Source organism: Chlorocebus sabaeus, chromosome 4 (genome assembly GCF_047675955.1).
Source record: "Chlorocebus sabaeus isolate Y175 chromosome 4, mChlSab1.0.hap1, whole genome shotgun sequence".
Classification (NCBI taxonomy): Eukaryota; Metazoa; Chordata; class Mammalia; order Primates; family Cercopithecidae; genus Chlorocebus; species Chlorocebus sabaeus.
In genome coordinates, this window is record NC_132907.1 from 62,305,944 (window position 1) to 62,324,554 (window position 18,611).

General features: G+C 43.3%; 1 protein-coding gene across 1 annotated transcript in view; it reads left to right on the top strand.

Annotated features, from left to right (window-relative positions):
* The window catches only part of MTMR12 (myotubularin related protein 12), an 89,142-nt gene that overhangs the window by 51,096 nt on the left and 19,435 nt on the right, over nucleotides 1-18,611 (top strand). The window contains 3 exon segments of the mRNA XM_007961296.3: nucleotides 8,187-8,262; nucleotides 15,282-15,388; nucleotides 16,033-16,157. Of these exon segments, the coding sequence (XP_007959487.2) occupies nucleotides 8,187-8,262; nucleotides 15,282-15,388; nucleotides 16,033-16,157 (308 nt within the window).

Sequence of the window (18,611 nt, forward strand, 5' to 3'; positions counted from 1 at the left end):
GGCGTGCACCACCATGCCTGTCTAATTTTTCTGTTTATTGTAGAGATGGGGTTTCACTGTGTTCCCCAGGCTGGTTTTGAACTCCTGGGCTCAAGCGATCCTCTTACCTCGGCCTCCCAAACTTCTAGACTTACAGGCATGAGCCATCGTGCCTGGCCATGAATGATATTAATATGAACATTCAATTACAAATTTTTGTGTAGATGTATGTTTTTATTTTTCTTGGGTATACTACCTAGAAGTGGACTACCAGATCCTGTGGAAATTTGTGTTTACCCTTTTGAGGAACTTACAGACTTTTTCACAGAGACGGTGCCATTTTACATTCCTACCAATAGTGTATGAGAGTTTATTTCTCTACATCAATACTAGCTTTTTATTACGTACTTATTTATTTATTCGTTTTAAGACAGGGTCTCTCTCTGTCCCCCAGGCTGGAGTGCAGTGGCGTGATCACAGCTCACTGCAGCCTCTACCTCCTGGTATCAAATGATCCTTGCACTTCAGCCCCCTGAGTATCTGGGACTACAGGTGTGCACTACCAAACCTGGGCTAATTTTTGTATTTTTTGCAGAGACTGGGATCTCAATATGTTGTCCAGGCAGGTCTCAAACTCCTGGACTCAAACCATCCTCCCACCTCAGGCTCCCAAAGTGCTGGGATTACAGGCATGAGCTACTGTGCCCAGCCATTCTAGGTTTTTAAAGAAAATCTTAAAGTGTCTCTTAAATACTCAAAAATGAATTCGTATATTTGTATCTTTTTATTGTTGTTGCCATTATTGTATCTCTAAGTGTAAAACTTAAAGCATGTCTGAATTTATATTGTATATTTTCTTCCCTGTTTTTTTTTTTTTTTTTGAGACGGAGTCTTGTTCTGTCACCCAGGCTGGAATGCAGTGGTGCGATCTCGGCTCCCTGCAAGCTCCGCCACCCAGGTTCACGCCATTCTCCTGCCTCAGCCTCCCGAGTAGCTGAGACTACAGGCGCCCGCCACCACGCCCGGCTAATTTTTTGTATTTTTAGTAGAGACGGGGTTTCACCGTGGTCTCAATCTCCTGATCTTGTGATCCACCCGCCTTGGCCTCCCAAAGTGTTGAGATTACAGGCGTGAGCCACCGTGCCCTACCTTTTTTTTTTTTTTTTTTTTTTCCGGAGATGGAGTCTTGCTCTGTCACCCAGGCTGGGGTGCAGTGGCGCAATCTCAGCCCACTGCAAGCTCTGTCTCCCGGGTTCACGCCATTCTCCTGCCTCTGCTTTCTGAGTAGCTGGAACTACAGGCGCCTGCCACCGCGCCTGGCTAATTTTTTGTATTTTTGGTAGAGACAGGTTTTCACCCTATTAGCCAGGATGGTTTCAATCTCCTGACCTCGTGATCCGCCCTCCTCGGCCTCCCAAAGTGCCAGGATTACAGGCGTGAGCCATTGCACCCGGCCTTTTTCTTCCCTTTTATTGAGTACTTCTTTTATTCATTCAACAAAAATTTTTGAGTGCCTACCATGTGCTTGGCAGTGTCCTAGCTATTAGAGATGGCAGCAATCAACAGGGCACCTGAAAACCTCTGCCCTCCTGGAGCTATCATTCTGGAGGGAGGAAGATGATGGTAGAATAAAGAAGTAAATTATAACGTGTTAAAAGATAAGTGCTGTGGAGAAAAACAGATCCAGCACTTGGTTAGGGACTGCTGGAGGTGATGATGGGAGGGTCAGTCGGGAAGGTTTTGCATGGTGGGAGTAAGGTTTTGCGTGGTAGCTTGTGAGCATAGGAAAGTGAAGGAAGTGAAAGGTTGAGTCAGAGGACACCTGAGGGAGGAGCATTCCAAGTGAAGGGAGGAATAAGGGCAAAGGCCTGTGTGAGGAACAGCAAGTAGCCCAGGGGTGGAAGAGGAGCAAGCACAGGAGAGGAGTGGGAGATAATGGGTCCAGAGACTTTGTTGGGAGGACAGTGAGAGGGAGGCTGAGCAGAGGCAGATATGATCTGACCTACATTTTTTGTTTGTTTGTTTGTTTTTAAGACTAGAGTCTTGCTCTGTCACCCAGGCTGAAGTGCAGTGGTGTGATCTCGGCTCACCGCAACCTCTGCCTCCTGGGTTCAAGTGATTCTCCTGCCTCAGCCTCTTGAGTAGCTGAGATTACAGGCACCTGCCACCATGCCCCGTTAATTTTTGTATTTTTAGTAGAGACGGGGTTTCACCATGTTGGCCAGGCTGATCTTGAACTCCTGACCTCAACTGATCTGCCTGCCTCAGCCTCCCAAAGTGCTGGGATTACACGTATGAGCCACCGCACCTGGCTGACCTACATTTTTAAAGCATGACTGTATAATCTGTTTTCAGAAGCTTGAATATTATCATTTTGGAACATACTCCCTAACACCCTATTAACAGATTCATACAACTTTGTATTTTTGTGGAGCTCTTTGTATCATGGTTCTGATAGGCCTCTTCAGTCATCAGTTTTGATTTTGATCATTCTCAATATTTACAAGGTTGCGCCACTGGCCCCCCTCACCGCTGCCCTGCAGTCCCTTCACAGTATGAGCTGTGGTGATGGTGGGGAAGGGCCTGCCGGGGTCGTGACCCCCACCAAGGACCTCATTATCAGCCACACCCTGTTCTTTTCTCTTTGCTGGTTTAAAGCTTGAAAGGATAAAGCTAGCCCTTGCTCAGAAAGAAGTTAGAAACCCCTGCTCCTAGGAGATAATAGTTTGTAATAAGATGTTGATACTAACGTAAGTTCCCAGAATTGTTTTTAAAAAACATCCTGCCACATACTAATTAGTTGGCATTTGCATAGATGTTAGCATGTTAGAAATATACAGGAAAAGCTCTGATTTGTTTCCCCCTGGACCACTGTAGTCTCTGCTCCATGGTGTCCCCCATCCACTGGTGCCCCAGCATCCATTCTCCATGTCGCATGCCAAGCAAGCTACTCCACACGCCTCTCATGGCACTTGTCCCCAGCTTCAGTGGCTTCCTGCTGTTCTTGGTATAGAACAGAGCCCTCAACAAGCACTCTCAAGGCCCCTCATGGTTTGACTGCAGCTTTGTGTCCCACCCCTCGGCCATACTGACCTCCCTGCCACAGGTCTTGCCCGCAGGCTCCTGTCTGGAAGTCCTTTTTGATTCTAACTGCACAAGTATAATTAACTCCACTTCATCAGTTGGATCTTACCCCAGCTTCCGCTTTTTTTTTTTTTTTTTTTTTGGAGACTGAGTCTCACTCTGTCACCCAGGCTGGAGTACAGTGATATGATCTCGGCTCACTGCAACCTCCGCTTCCCAGGTTCAAGCGATTCTCCTGCCTCAGCCTCCTGAGTATCTGGGATTGTAGGCGTGTGCCACCATGCCCAGCTAATTTTTGTATTTTTAGTAGAGATGGGGTTTCACCATGTTGGCCAGGCTGGTTTTGAACTCCTGACCTCAAGTGATCCGCCCGCCTCAGCCTCCCAAAGTGCTGGGATTACAGGCTTGAGCCACTGTGCCCAGCCCCAGGTACCACTTTCTTTGCGGGCTTTCCCAAGACTAAGTCAGATGTCCTTCTGAGTTTTCATTGCTCTGTCTGCCCCTCTTCACAGCACTCCCTGCAATGGCAAGTTTGTTGTTATTTTATTTATTTATTTATTTTTGAGACAGAGTCTCGCTCTGTCGCCCAGGCTGGAGTGCAGTGGCCAGATCTCAGCTCACTGCAAGCTCCGCCTCCTGGGTTCACGCCATTCTCCTGCCTCAGCCTCCCGAGTAGCTGGGATTACAGGCGCCCGCCAACTCACCCGGCTAGTTTTTTGTATTTTTAGTAGAGACGGGGTTTTGCCGTATTAGCCAGGATGGTCTCGATCTCCTGACCTCGTGATCCACCCGTCTCGGCCTCCCAAAGTGCTGGGATTACAGGCTTGAGCCACCGCGCCCAGCCTGTTGTTATTTTGTATCATTTAGTTAATGTGAGTTTCTGCAGCCTACAGCTCTGTGAAGTTAAAGGATGCTGTTTTTGCACATTGTTATATCCTCAGTACCCAGCACCGTGACTGGCTTCTAAGAGGAGCTCAATAAATAGGAGAAAGAAGGAAAAAGCCCTCTTTGTGTTTAGAGGGGGACCTGCAGTCAGTTTGGATAAGAACAAGGAACTATCTACTTCACTTTCCCACAAGGTCAGAGCTGGCTATTTCGGTGCCACAGGTGTCTTCTCTTTCTCATTCTTCTCCTAACCTTTCTTTCATCCCACTTCCCTGTAAACGCATAGGATGGTATGTGGCCTTATGGAGTGTGTACCACACAGAGGGACCTAGGAAGTGTTTGCAGGCACAGGAAGACATTGCTGTTCTGGGTGGTTGTGCCTGAGTAGATACACAACTTTCCATGAGTAAAGTCATCTTGTATTTGCAGGGACTGTTTACTTTGTGTTCTAAACTCATCTTAATGACTGAAATGACTGCGTTCCAAGGAGGGAGGATTAATTGCTTTATCCAATGGGAATCTCACAGTGGGGACTCCGTGGAATCCACCTGGAATTAAGTAGTCAGGAGAGGACACCTTCCACACCCCTCACTGACTGCAGGATTCTTCGTTTCTGTATAGCCGCCTCTGCTAGGTGATGGATGGGATATTTGCCAATACATTTGGTTCTTTTTTTTTTTTTTTTTTTTTTTTTCCTTCTTCTGAAAGACTATCTGTAAGAAAACCAACCAGTGAACTAATAGTTTAAAATATTCAACCTCACTAGTTGGGGAAGACATGGAAATTTTTTTAAAACCATGGTGCCCCAGTCCAGCTTTGTAGCATGAGCCACTGAGGAAGGAGCTCAGGATCTGGTTTGAACAACTGCACAGTTGACTGTCCTGAAAAGGTTGAGAAACAGTGGCCTGTTTGTAAGTTACCATCTAGAGCAGTGCGTCTCCGTTTAATGTGTATCTAATCACTGGAGGCTCCTGTCTAATATTCAGAATCTGACTCAGTAGGTTGAGGGAGGCTGCAGCGTCTGCAGTCCTCATCAGCTTCCAGGTCATGCTGCTGAAACTATGAGTAGCAGGTTCTTCTGGAACAACAGTGTTCATCCCAACTGCTTACCTGGAGAGCTTTTAAGCTTCTGATTTAATAGTTCTTGGATGGAGCCTGGACATTGGTAATCTTTTAATCTTCCCACTTGATTTGAATGAGCAGCCTGAGTTTTAAGAGCAGTTGATCTGTGAAGAGGTTTTTACTTCAGTGACTACACCTGAAAAAGGGATGCCTTACCAGTCACCCGTTCAGGCAGACTTATAATAAATATTTCAAGTACTTCAGAACTTCAGAAGGCAAACATTCTTCACAGTTTTGATGGTTTGAAGTGTCTTAGTGACCATTAGTTCCCAAACCTGGTTTTCCATCACAATCTTATTGGAACTTTTTTCTTCATTAATTACTTAAGATTTCTTGGTTTTGGATTTTTTTTTTTGAGACAAGGTCTCGCTGTGTCACCCAGGCTGGAGTGTAGTAGCACAATCTCTGCTCACTGTAACCTCTGCCCCCTGGGCTCAAGTGATTCTCCCGCCTCAGTCTCCTTAGTAGCTGGAACCATAGGTGCCCGCCACTATGCCCGGCTCAATTTTTTATATTTTATATGACTATAAAAAATTTATATCTATATTTTATTTATATTTGTATTTTTATATTTTTAGTAGTGAGGGGGGGTTTTGCCATGTTGCCTAGGCTGGTCTTGAACTCCTCAACTCAGGTGATCCACATTCTGGGATTACAATGTGAGCTACTATGCATGCCCAGCCCAAGGTTTTTTTTTTTTTTTTTTTTTTTTTTTTTTTTTTTTTTGGAGACAGAGTTTTGCTCTGTTGCCCAGGCTAGAGTGCAGTGGCACAATCTTGGCTCACTGCAACCTCCATCTCCTGGGTTCAAGCGATTCTTCTGCCTCAGCCTCTCAAATAGCTGGGATTACAGGCGCCCACCACCATGCCTGGCTAATTTTTGTGTTTTTAGTAGAAACGAGGTTTCACCATCTTGGCCATGCTGGTCTCAAACTCCTCATCTCGTGATCCACCCACCTCAGCCTCCCAAAGTGCTGGGATTACAGGCGTGAGCCACCACACCCAGCCGATGTTTTTTTAAATGCAAAATTTCAAGCAGTATAAAAGGAAAGAAGATATGATGAATTCCCATTTACCCTAAAGTACCCAGACTCAACCGTTATCAACTGATGGCCAATTTTGTTTTCTCTATACCCCCACCTCCTTCACCTCCTCTTGGATTATCTTGTTTTAATTTTTTAAAGATAGGGTCACCCAGGCTTAAGTGCAGTGGCACAGTGATGACTCATTGCAGCCTTGAATTCCTGGAGGCTCAAGTGATCCTCCCAAGTAGCTGGGACTACAGGTATGTGCCACCATGTCCAGCTAATTTTTTTTTTTTTTTTTTTTTTGTGGAGGTGGGGTCTCACTATGTTGCCAAGGCTCGTCTCAAGCTCCTGGCCTCAAGCAGCCCTCCCACCTTGGCCCCCAAACTGTTGGGATTATAGGCGTGAGCCACCATGCCCAGCCAGGATTATTTTGAAATAAATTCCAAAGTTTGTGGCATTTCATTCACAAATATTTCAGTATATATTTCTAAGAATTAAGGACTCTTTATAAATATAACCATAAGACCATTACCACACCTTTCAAATGTCCCATTAATTTTTTAATATCCAGTTACTGTTCAGATTTTCCCCAGTGTCTTACAATTTTTTTTTTTTGAGACGGAGTCTTGCTCTGTTGCCCGGGCTGGAGTGCAGTGGCACAATCTCAGCTTACTGTAAGCCCCACCTCCCAGGTTCACACCATTTTCCTGCCTCAGCCTCCGGAGTAGCTGGGTCTACAGGCGCCTGCCGCCACCCCCAGCTAATTTTTTGTATTTTTAGTAGAGACAGAGTTTCACCATGTTAGCCAGGATGGTCTCAATCTCCTGACCTCATGATCTGCCTGCCTCGGCCTCCCAAAGTGCTAGATTACAGGCATGAGCCACTGTGTTCGGCCGTGTCTTACAGATTTTTAAACCATTTGTCTGTCATCTTTTTAATCTTTTTTAAAATTAATCAAGATTCAGTGAGATTGGTAGGTTTGGTAAATTGCTTCATCTGTAGATTTTCAAGCCATCATATTTTTCTTGCAATGTGTTGAAGAAACTAGACTGATAGTTTTCCACACCTTAGGTTTTGATGATCACAGCCCCATGGTAATATTTATTTGTTGCTCCATCTCCTATGAACTGATCTACATCACACATGCAGCATGCATACAAACGCCATTGATTATTTTCCGTTGTAACTTAACACCATAAGCACCTTACTTCTTGTGCGTCTTTATTTCAAGCTCTTTGAGGGAAAGATGCTTACAGATTCTTACAGATTCACAGTGATAGAAACTTAGGCAGTTTTCTTATTAACAGAAACCTGCATCTGCTGCCTAAGAGATGATGTCCCCATGTAACTTTGATCTTTCATTCTGCCATGTCCTACTACTTAACAAGTTGGTTCTTTTTAGAGACTAAATTTTCTCCTATAGAAGTTGAAGTTCCACTGCTTGGGTTCAGGTCCCTGCTTCACTGTATGCTAACTAGTTGTGTGACCAGGGGAGAGTCTTAGCAGCATTGTGTCTCAGTTGCTTTATCTGTAAGATGGAAATAATATTACATATCTCATAGAATTGTTGGGAGGATTAAATGGATAATGTTAAGTAATTAGAACAGTGGTTGGTACACAGTAGCACTTAAATGTTCTTGTCAGAGCACTTGATAAAATGTCTGGGCAGCAAACATCATAATTACTGTTTTTCCTATTAGTTTAACTGAAAACAACACAGATGCTTATTTGGCTACTATATGATGAGAATAATACTCCCAATTTCATAATTCTATGCTTTTAGGTATCATATTTTCCTATCCCTTCATTTCTGAACAAGGAAACAGACCCAGAGAGGTAGAATAACTTACCTGGGGTTGTACAGAGTCACAGGCAGAGCCACAGTTTGGACTTAGATTCCCCACTGATTTGTCCAGAGTGCTTTATGCCACACCGAGAGCAGCAGTTCCTCTGAGCTGGTTCTCAACAGGGAAATATGGTCCCGTCTGCTTAACGCTCTGCTTGTATTCATCGTATTCATTGAAATTGAGCTTTCATATTTTGTGAATTAAGTGTTGTACTAAAACTTGATGACATTTCTTTTTTCTAGATTGCCAGCATACTTTGTTGTCCCCACCCCTCTTCCTGAAGAGAATGTGCAGCGCTTTCAAGGTCACGGCATACCAGTAAGTGCATCTGGGAACCCTAAGAGACGTGGGTCGTGCATTGGTCTATCCTGGCAAAAATGATCCTACTGAAAGCCCTTGGCTTTGGTTCTACAGTTTGTTTTCAGTCCAAGAGCAATCCAAAAATATCTTAGGGACTCCCTAGAGGAGTCTCTTAAACGTGATTGGGACAGAGTTCTAAAGTTTTCACAAATGCACTTGAGTTTTTAGAAGAGACATTAATGGAGCTTTAAGAGGATCATAGATCTGTCTGGTGTTGAAAGCAAGCCTGGTTTAACACCTAAGTCATTTTGAACCTGAGCCAAACCACACCAAGGGTAGTAGAATTTAAGCTTCTTTTGGCCCACGCCATTAATCTTTGTTCGGGCATGGTGGTGTTTTCTCCCAGAGAAAACATGGAGTACTTCTTAGTTTTCACAGAATTGAGTGGGATTGGAGCCATATTTAATGTGTCACTGATCAAAGAAAGCAAGACTCTGGCAGTTACTCCAGTTTCTAATTGGCAGTTGGGAATTGCCAGACCTGCAGGGTATTTAGTAAGGAATGAGAATTATAAATAAATGCTGTGCTGTGTGCACAGCTGGTTCACCAAAAGGGTCACTCCCATATGGGTGGAGGTATGGTTAAGCAGGGTCACATGCCCAGAAGCCCTTGGAGGCCACGCAGGTAATGAGTATGACCTTGCAGTGAACCAGAGGCCCTCTGCCTGGTCCAGGGGGACATCTCTTCAGTGCCAGCCAGTATGTGCCACATGGGAATATGAGCCAAGTGTTGCCAGATGTCCTGATTTTTCAGGAGAAGCCGTAGATAACAGATTCTTTTTTTCTTTTTAAACGAAGTTTCACTCCTGTTGCCCAGGCTGGAGTGCAGTGGCCCAATCTCCGCTCACTGCAGCCTTCACCTCCCAAGCTCAAGCAGTTCTCCTGCCTCAATTCTCCTGCTTAACACTCTGCTTGTATTCATCGTATTCATTGAAATTGAGCTTTCATATATTGTGAATTAAGTGTTGTACTAAAACTTGATGACATTTCTTTCTTCTAGATCATCAGCATACTTTGTTGCTGTAATCCCCGAGTAGTTGGGATTACTGGCGCCCACCACTAGGCCTGGCTAATTTTTTGTGTTTTCAGTAGAGACAGGGTTTCGCCATGTTGACCAAGCTAGTCTCGAACTCTGGGCCTCAAGTGATCCGCCTGCCTCAGCCTCCCAAAGTGCTGGGATTATAGGCGTAAGCCACCATACCTTGCCTAGATACAGATTTTAATGAATACATGCCACTGATTCAGATGTTTAAAAGCATGTTTTTGGGCCAGAGTTGGTCACAATGAATAAAATTCATAATTTTTAGTTCTTTATTAAGGACATTCTCAAGTGAAACTTGTTTTCTGCTGGTGTGGCAGTAAAGAATACAGTGAGCATCAGTACAGTTGAGTGGCCCTGCCTTGATTGGTACTCTCACCAGCAATTTTACCACCACTGCTTTTGTACCATCAGTGCAAAAGTCACCACGGTACATATGACAAAATTATATCTTAATATTATTATGAAAATATCTGTGGCCTCTCAGACCACCTGATAGGATCTTGAGACCTCCCAGGGTAGTGTATACTACACTTTGAAAATGAATGCGTTAGAGGAATGAAAATAAGAGTCTCTATCTTTCAGTCTTTCATAGAGGAATCTAGAAAAGACAGTTTGTTTGCTGGGCAAGGTGGCTCATGCCTGTAATCCCAACACGTTGGGAGGTCGAGGCGGGTGGATCACGAGGTCAGGAGATTGAGACCATCCTGGCTAATACAGCGAAACCCCGTCTCTACTGAAAATATAAAAAACATTAGCTGAGCGTGGTGGCGGGCATCTGTAGTCCCAGCTACTCCGGAGGCTGAGGCAGGAGAATAGTGTGAACCCGGGAGCTGGAGGTTGCAGTGAGCCGAGATCACGCCACTGCACTCCAGCCTGGGCGACAGAGCGAGACTCCATCTCAAAAAGAAAAAAAAGAAAAGAGGGTATGCTCTGTGGGAAGAAACAGAGGTGAACTGTTCACATATGTAGGAATAGGCTGCTTCTCCATCCCTGCAGTGTGTGAAATGTAGATGCTCTGCATTCTAGTGAGGCCTTGGGCCTGAGAAGTAGCAAGTGTTCTGATAAGATTTGAGTGAGGAGCCTGAGGCATTACCTTGATAGAAACTGTGGCATGTACAGGGCACAGTGACTCATGCCTATAATCGCAGCACTTTGGGAGGCCAAAGCAGGCAGATTGCTTGAACCCAGGAGTTTGAGACCAGCCTGGTCAACAGAGTGAGACTCCGTCTCAAAAAAAAAAAAAAAAAAAAAAAAAAAAAAATTAGTCTGGTAAGGTGTCACATGCCCATAGTCCCAGCTACTCTGGAGACTGAGGTGGGAGGATCCCTTGAGCCAGGAGTTCGAAGCTGCAGTGAACTGTGATCGTTCCACTGCACTCTAGCCTGGGCAACAGAGTAAGACTGTCTCAAAAAGAAAAGAAAAGAAACTGTGAAAAGTTGTTCTGATTTCATTAGTTATTCCTATATTTATACGTCCCAAAAGTTACAGTGGAGTTTGTGTGAATGGACAGCAAAAAAGTATTACACAAGATGGAATTTGTACATCTACCCAGGAAACATAGAGCCCCCAATCTCTCTCTCTCTTTCTCCCTCTCTTTTCTTTTAACATAAAATTTTCATTTGACTGGAACATTAAGATCACCAGAAATGGTCTTAAGCAAATTAAAAGGTAATTTATTTTATATTTGGAATGGGTGAAATTACATACCTTAACCTAGAATACCCAATCCTTTTAAATGTACACAGTACCTCTTTAGCCTCTTGTTTTTAGTTTTGTTTAAGACAGGGTTTCTCAGCCTAGGCACTATTGATATTTTAGGCCAGATAATTCTTTGTTGTGGGGGCCATTAAATTCTTTGTTGTAGGGGCCATTATTATAGAATATATAGCATCAGTACTGCCAGTAGCGTTTTCTGAGGTGCCAGTAGCACCCCTGCCCTGTGAGTTGTGACAACCAACAAATATGTTCAGACATTGCCAAATGTCCCCCCTTGTGGGTGGGGTGGGGGGCACAAAATGCAGGTTGAAAAGCCCTGCTTTAGGTGATCTGGACTGTTCTCTGTTTAGCATATGTCTCCTCTGACTCTTAAGAGACTTACAGAAAATGTGACAACTAAGTAACGTGAGTGTCTGTAAGCCCCTCTCTGGCTTCGTCTTTACCTGTTCTTCTTTCTGTCATTCCTATTGAACCTACTCGTATTTACACTTATTCTCCATGCTATTTTCGTTGTTAAGCAGATAAGAACATCCAACTATTTTCTCTTAAACCATATGTTTAAGAGATTTGCAAAAACACAAAACAATGCCGTTTATCTTCCTATATGTTTTTGGTTGAAAAATGTTATTTACAGTAACAGGTAATTGGTAATTACTGTTTTAAAATGAATTAGTATTTTAAAAGTTTCTCAGTTTTCATTTCTAAGGTGGTAAATATCAATAGCTATAGCTTATGTAGACACAAGCTCTTCAGGGTCTTCAATAATTTTTAAGAACATAAAGGGGTCTGAGACCAAAAAGTTTGAGAACCACTGATCTGCAAGATTGCACGTACATATATTTTCTCTAGGACCTGGCATATAAGCACTCAAATCAATAGTAACAGGTAATTTGCAGTAGGTGCATAGGAAGCTAAGATTGAAAAGATAGTTTGGGGCTAGATTATGAGTGATCGATCTTTCGTTCACAGAATCTTTAAAAATTGTGGTAAAATACACGTAACATAAAATTTCCCATAGTGACATTTAGTATATTCTCAATGTTTTGCAACCATTACCACAGTCTGTTCCAGAACATTTCCACGTCTCCATGCTGTCTACCCTGGCTTTTCACCCAGTCTGTTCTTTCCTGCCTTCACTTCTTTTCAGGGAAGGCCTGTATAATTTGTCAGTTTATTCATGTCCTTGCTACTATTCTAAAGGCTTTGGCTGCTGTTCTTCAACCCTGAGTATCGTATTTTTTTTCCTCTGGGGCAAATGAACGTTGCTATGGATTATTCAGACCAAACAGCAAACTGTACTTAACGGGACCCGTGAAAACCACTGGTGATGCTTTGTCCTGCCCAGTAGTATGCTATTTAACTGCTTTTGGTTCCTGTATCATTGTTCTCTGCGTGAACAGGTTTTCATCCTCTTTAAGTTTTTTGTATCATTCTTAACTCCCAGTGACGACCTTTCTCCTAGTCCAGCGGGATCCAGGACAGTGACAAGAACTCCCTCAGCTTACTTCTATTCAACCTCCTGTTGTTACTCTCTGGGCTTCTGTTTCCTTCATACAGAATCTGGGCATCTGTCTGGGCTCTTGATTGCCTCGTTTGGAGCCCAGTTCCATTGACCTTCCCTCTTCCATGGTTGCCTTTCCCAAGTCTGTTCTACTGTGTGTGTTCTTGAAGACATCCTTCTGTCTCCCTTAACCTGAGGCACTTCTGTAGTAATCAAGGGGCTGTCTTGTTCTGCCTGTACTGCCAAGCATATTTAAGGAGTCTATACTTGTTTTTGCTACCATTTTGTCTTGCAACATGACTTCTACTCCCCACACACTGTGGACATTTCCCTCCCAGGAGTCCTTATGCAGTGTGCAGCCCCAGTCCCCCACATGACTGCAGTGTTTGACTCCGATGACATTGTCTTTTAAGTTCCTGCCCTGGCTTCGGAAACACTATACTCCCTTGGCCTGCTGACCTCCTTCATGGTCCTTTACTGCTTACTTACGCTGCCTTCTGCCTCAGATTGTAGATGTTCTCTTAAAGCTCTATTTTTGACTCTATTAAGAGAGGGACCTTAAAATGTACCAAATAATGAGTATTCCTTTTTTTATAAAAACAAATAAGATTAACAAACTGTGATTCTTGTCTGTGAAGTCACTCATACTAAGAATTCTGGCCCTCACTGTTATGAGAGAGAAATTGCAGCAATAGAAGATTTTTTGCTAAATTACTGTGAGAAGCCTCTCTGACCAGGAACTTTACTTGTTTCTATTTACTGTTTCACGCAGATAATAGTAAGGGAGTTGGCCCTTCATGCCTCAGATGAGATGAGACAGTTATGATTGGAAGTTATTACATGTGCCCCAGATGGAAAATGAGTTATAGTTGGATATCACCAAGGGACTATGCTTTCTGCCCCTTCCGCTCCAGAAAAGGAGATAAAAAGGGTTAAGAACACTTAGTTTCTTAGGACTCACCATCCAGTCATGGCTAAGAGTATCTCCCCCTTTATCCAAGTGAGCTGCGCCAACTAAGGGGGCACAATTGCCTGGGCACCAAAATTTCACCACCTTAGGCAGAGAGCTGAAAACTGTGTGTTGGTTTCTGCATATCACTTAGCGTGGCATTGAGAAAGGGAATACAAGAGCAGCAAAGGGCCCTTTGATTATCTTAGTGTTCTAACACTTCTGCCTCATCATGAATCTTCAAGTATGGCTTGGACCCAAGAGGGGAGTTGTTGCTGTCTTCAGTAGTTCCTAAAGCAGTTCTGTGTCGCTCTGTCCTTGCTCTCTGGGTGGGCTCATCATCACCCCCACTGCAGCAGGCCATCAGCTCCCATGTCTAGAGCTCTAGGCCTGTTTTCCTCTCATTTTAGGGGCCTCCTGAATATCTACACATGGAGGTCCTGTTGGTACTAGACACCCAATATGTGCTGATTCCATCACCTTCCCCAGAAATCCCAAACCAGTTTCCCTTTGTGATTTTCTAAGTGTAGTGCACAATATCACCTGGATTGTTTTGCTGATCTCTAACTCTTGGTCTAGGCCACTGCTAGCATATCCAATGCATGGTTTATACCTGGCAGATAAATGGCAAAAAGGTGTCGCCTTTGGGCAGCTGAATTATAAAATGTCTTTCTTTCCTCCAGGTTTACCTTTGAGCCCAGGCCAGTGGCTTGGTCAGCAAAGCAAGGGCTGGACCTTAGCCACCCTCAAGCACTTAGCCGGGCCTTTAAGCAGGACTCAAAGTCCACAACTGTACTCACCTGTCCAACCAGTCTGTCTGGCTTCTCCAATCTAGGCTCCACTGGCAGATTACTTTGCCCCAAGATCTGTTCTAATCTCCTTTTGTTCCTGAAAAACAAACAAACAAACCCCCCCACTGTATCCTGAAAAAAGCCTGAGCACCTTAACCTGTTGCCAAAGCAGAAGAAAGCCTAAATGGCCTCGCCTGCCACTGTTGGTCACTCATGTGACTTCTTTCTCCTTGCCTTGTTTGTGGTGTTCCTTGAAACTTCTTTCTTCTGTTATATAATACATTCTACCTTCTTTTTTATTCCTAAGCTTATTTCCCTTTTGAAACTAAGCTCTGAAGGAAGACACAGTATCTTAGTATCTTTGTGCCCTCTCGCAACCTAATGTAGTGCCTTGCATGTCGCAAGTCTTGAATTCAGTTATGTCAAATAGCCAACATTCCATTCTTCCTCGTGTGGATTTTCTCTAATGAGAGTTGCCCCCTTTTTGCCATTCGTATACAACACAACCTTTAGAGTCACACTGTGGCTACTTTCTGTACAACTTGGGAAAGTCCTTCCATCTCTCCAAGCCTCAGTTTCTTGCTATTAAGGGGGATAAATAATTATACCTATCACGGAGAGTTACTATAACAATTAAATGAGTTAATTCATGTAACATACCTGACATGTAATAAGCTGCACTTGAATGATAGCTACTATCCTAATAATAATAATGTTGTTGTTGTCATCATCTGGGTTACCAGCTGATGATAAGTCAAAAGGTATTTGTTAGACCATAAGTCTGTGTCTGACTACCTAGACCTGTTTATTTTTTAAAACTAAATCATTCTTTTTCGTTGTGATTAAATACTCCCAGGCTTAATAAAGTTGAGTATGTCCAGCCATTTCATACTGAAGTTACAAATTTCCACGTATGCATTTAAATGTTAAGCTTAAGTTGTGTTTATTATATCTGGTAAATCTTTATTTGTTTCTACAGATATGGTGTTGGTCCTGCCACAATGGAAGTGCCCTTTTGAAAATGTCAGCACTGCCCAAAGAACAGGATGATGGCATTTTACAAATCCAAAAGAGCTTCTTAGATGGGTCAGTACTCGTTCTACATTTTGTTCTTGTTCAGTTCTTGTTTTCCAAGAAGCAGGGAACAGTTCATAGTAGTATGTCTGTTTCTGTTTACCTGCTGGTAGCTTAGTGCTAGGGGAATACAACCTATAGTGATCGTTTTGAGTTAATTTGAAAGGAGTCAGTATAACATAATAGTTAAGAATGTCACCTGCGTTGTTTTTAGAGGTGCACACTAAAGTCTTCAGCAGGGAGGTGACATGATGTCTGTAATGTTAACAATTGTCAAATTTAGGTCATGGTACATGTCTCTATACTATTCTACTTTCTGCATGTTTCAAATTAAAAACAAAAAAACCAAAAAACCCAAAGTAGATGAATTAAAAAAAAAAAAAGAAGGAATAGACTCAGAGTTACATTGCCTTGGTCCAGATCATGGCTTTATCAGTTTATAAATTGGATAATCTTGGGCCAGGCAGTTTTACTCTATGCACCTCCATTTCCACACCCATTGACTAGGAACAGGAGTCCCGCAGCAGTTGCCTGGTAGGTGAAGATTAAATGGGAGAATGCCTACTGAGCCCTTAACACAGATTGTGGCACATAGTAAATCCTTAGGCAAAATTTGTGTTTGCTCTTCTAATCTCATATTCCTTTTTGATACCTAGAGTTTACAAGACCATCCACAGGCCACCCTATGAAATTGTTAAAACGGAAGACCTGTCAAGCAACTTCCTATCCCTGCAGGAAATCCAGACTGCATACTCTAAATTTAAACAGCTATTTCTGATAGGTGAGAAGAATACTGAGCAAAAACTTTTGTGTCATATGGGGAAAGACATGCCAGGCAGATCAGGTGAAAGTTGGTGCCTTTTCCCTGGGTTCTTTAAGGTAGTATGCAGAGGCCAGGGCTGTGATGTCATGGAGCCCGGGGTCTGGCTGCCATTACCACGCTTCCCTCCTCATCTCTCTCCAGGCTTTCCCCCACTGCCTCCTTATTGTGGCAGTGATAACACGGCCACCCTCCTCTTCTCCCCTTCCTCAGCATACCAGTTGCCCAGTGGTGAGCATTTTGGTTTCTTCCTTTAAAAGTTTTTTATCTATGTAGCATTTATATTTGTTGACTTGCAGTGATTTATAAAGTGAATAATGTTCATTTTCCTGTGTAGACTTTTTCCCAAAGTGGAAATACTTTAATTTTTTCCCCTGATTGGGAATATACAGTTTCTAACAATATTAAAAGTTTTATCAGAAATGTACAAAATAGAAAATGAAATATGCCCATCCCAGCTACCCCCATTTTCCTGCCCAGGCTGCCTACTGGTGCCTCATATTTAACACTGCTCAGTCACTCATTGATTCTCTTCATTCTAAAATGAGACTTTACGCTCTGAGATTTGTCATGCCTATAGGTAACTTTTCCTAACTTGGACATTTTTTTTTTCTTTTTTTTTTTTTGAGACAGGGTCTCACCTCTGTCATCCAGACTGGAGTGCAGTGGCATGATCACAGCTCACTGCAACCTTAAAACTCCCAGGCTCAAGTGATCCTCCCACCTCTACCTCCCAAGTAGATGGGATTACAGGCACACGCCTCCTCACCTGGCTAATTTTTGTATTTTTTGTAGAGACAGAGTCCCATAATGTTGCCCAGACTGACATTGAACTCCGGGGCTCAAGCGATCCTCCAGTTTGGCCTCGCAAAGTGCTGGGATTATAGGCATGAGCCACTGCCTGGACTAACTTGGACTTTTTAGCCTAGCAAATGCTTAACAAATATTTTGGGATTCATTCCGTGACATGTTTTGAGTTTCCATTAAACAAGGGGTATTCAAAAAGTTCATGGAAAATGTATATTATGAAAAAACTATGCATGAATTCCCAAACTTTTTTTACCCCAAAATAACTCTACTAACTTATTATAATATGCCTGAGCAGGATCTGGTCTGAGGAGCTAAGAAGGGTAAGAAATTAGTTTGAAAACAGCCCCTATTAGAGCAACATGAATTCTGCTGAAATTGAAGCAAAAACAAATATTGAATTTATGGTGAAGCTTGGGTGGAAGAATGATAGAATTATTGATGCTTTACGGAAAGTTTACGGAGACAATGCCCCAAAGAAATCAGCAGTTTACAAATGGACAACTCATTTTTAAGAAGGAGCAGATAATGTTGAAGATGAAGCCTGCAGCGGCAAACTGTCCACATCAATTTGCAAGGAAAAAATTAATCTTGTTTCTGCCCTAATTGAAGAGGACCAACAGTAGAAGAAACAATAGTCAATTCCATAGACATCTCAATTGGTTCAGCTTACACAATTCTGACTGAAAAGTTAAAGTTGATCAAACCTACTCACTGGGTGCAGTGGCTGATGCCTGTAATCCAGCACTTTGGGAGGCTGAGACGGGCGGATCACTTGAGTTCAGGAGTCTGAGACCAGCCTGGCCAACATGACGAAACCCCATCTCTGCTAAAAATACAAAAAGTAGCCGGGTGTACTGGCAGGTGCCTGTAATCCCAGCTACTTGGAGGGGCTGAGGCAGGAAAATGAACCCAGGAGGCAGAGGTTGCAGTGAGCCAAGATCATGCTACTGCTCTCCAGCCTGGGTGACAGGGCAAGACTCCATCTCAAACAAACAAACAAACAAAAAAACCTTCTACTCAGTAGGTGCCAAAACCATTGTGCCCAGATTAGATTCAGATGAGAGCAGAGCTTTCAACAGAAATTTTAAACAAGTGGGATCAAAATCCTGAAGCATTTCTTTGAAGAATTGTTAACAGAAGAAGAAACATGGCTTTACCAGTACGATCCTGAAGACAAAGTAGCAATGGCTACTGAGAGGTGGAAGTGGTCCAGCCAGGGCAAAAGCAGATGGGTCAAGAGCAAAGGTCATGGCAACAGTTTTTTGTGATGCTCCAGCCATTTTGCTTGTTGACTTTCTGACCAAACCTCTCTGCTTATTAGGAGAGGTTTTTGTTTTTTTCGAGACAGATTCTCACTCTGTCGCCCAGGCTGGAGTGCAGTGGTGTGATCTTGGCTCACTGCAACCTCTGCCTCCTGGGTTCAAGTGATTCTTATGCCTCAGCCTCCTGAGTAGGTGTAATTACAGGGGTGCACCACCACGCCCAGATAATATTTGTATTTTTAGTAGAGGCAGGGTTTCACCATGTTGTCCAGACTGGTCTTAAACTCCTTACCTCAAGTGACCTGCCTTCCTCGGCCTCCCAAAGTGCTGGGATTATAGGCAT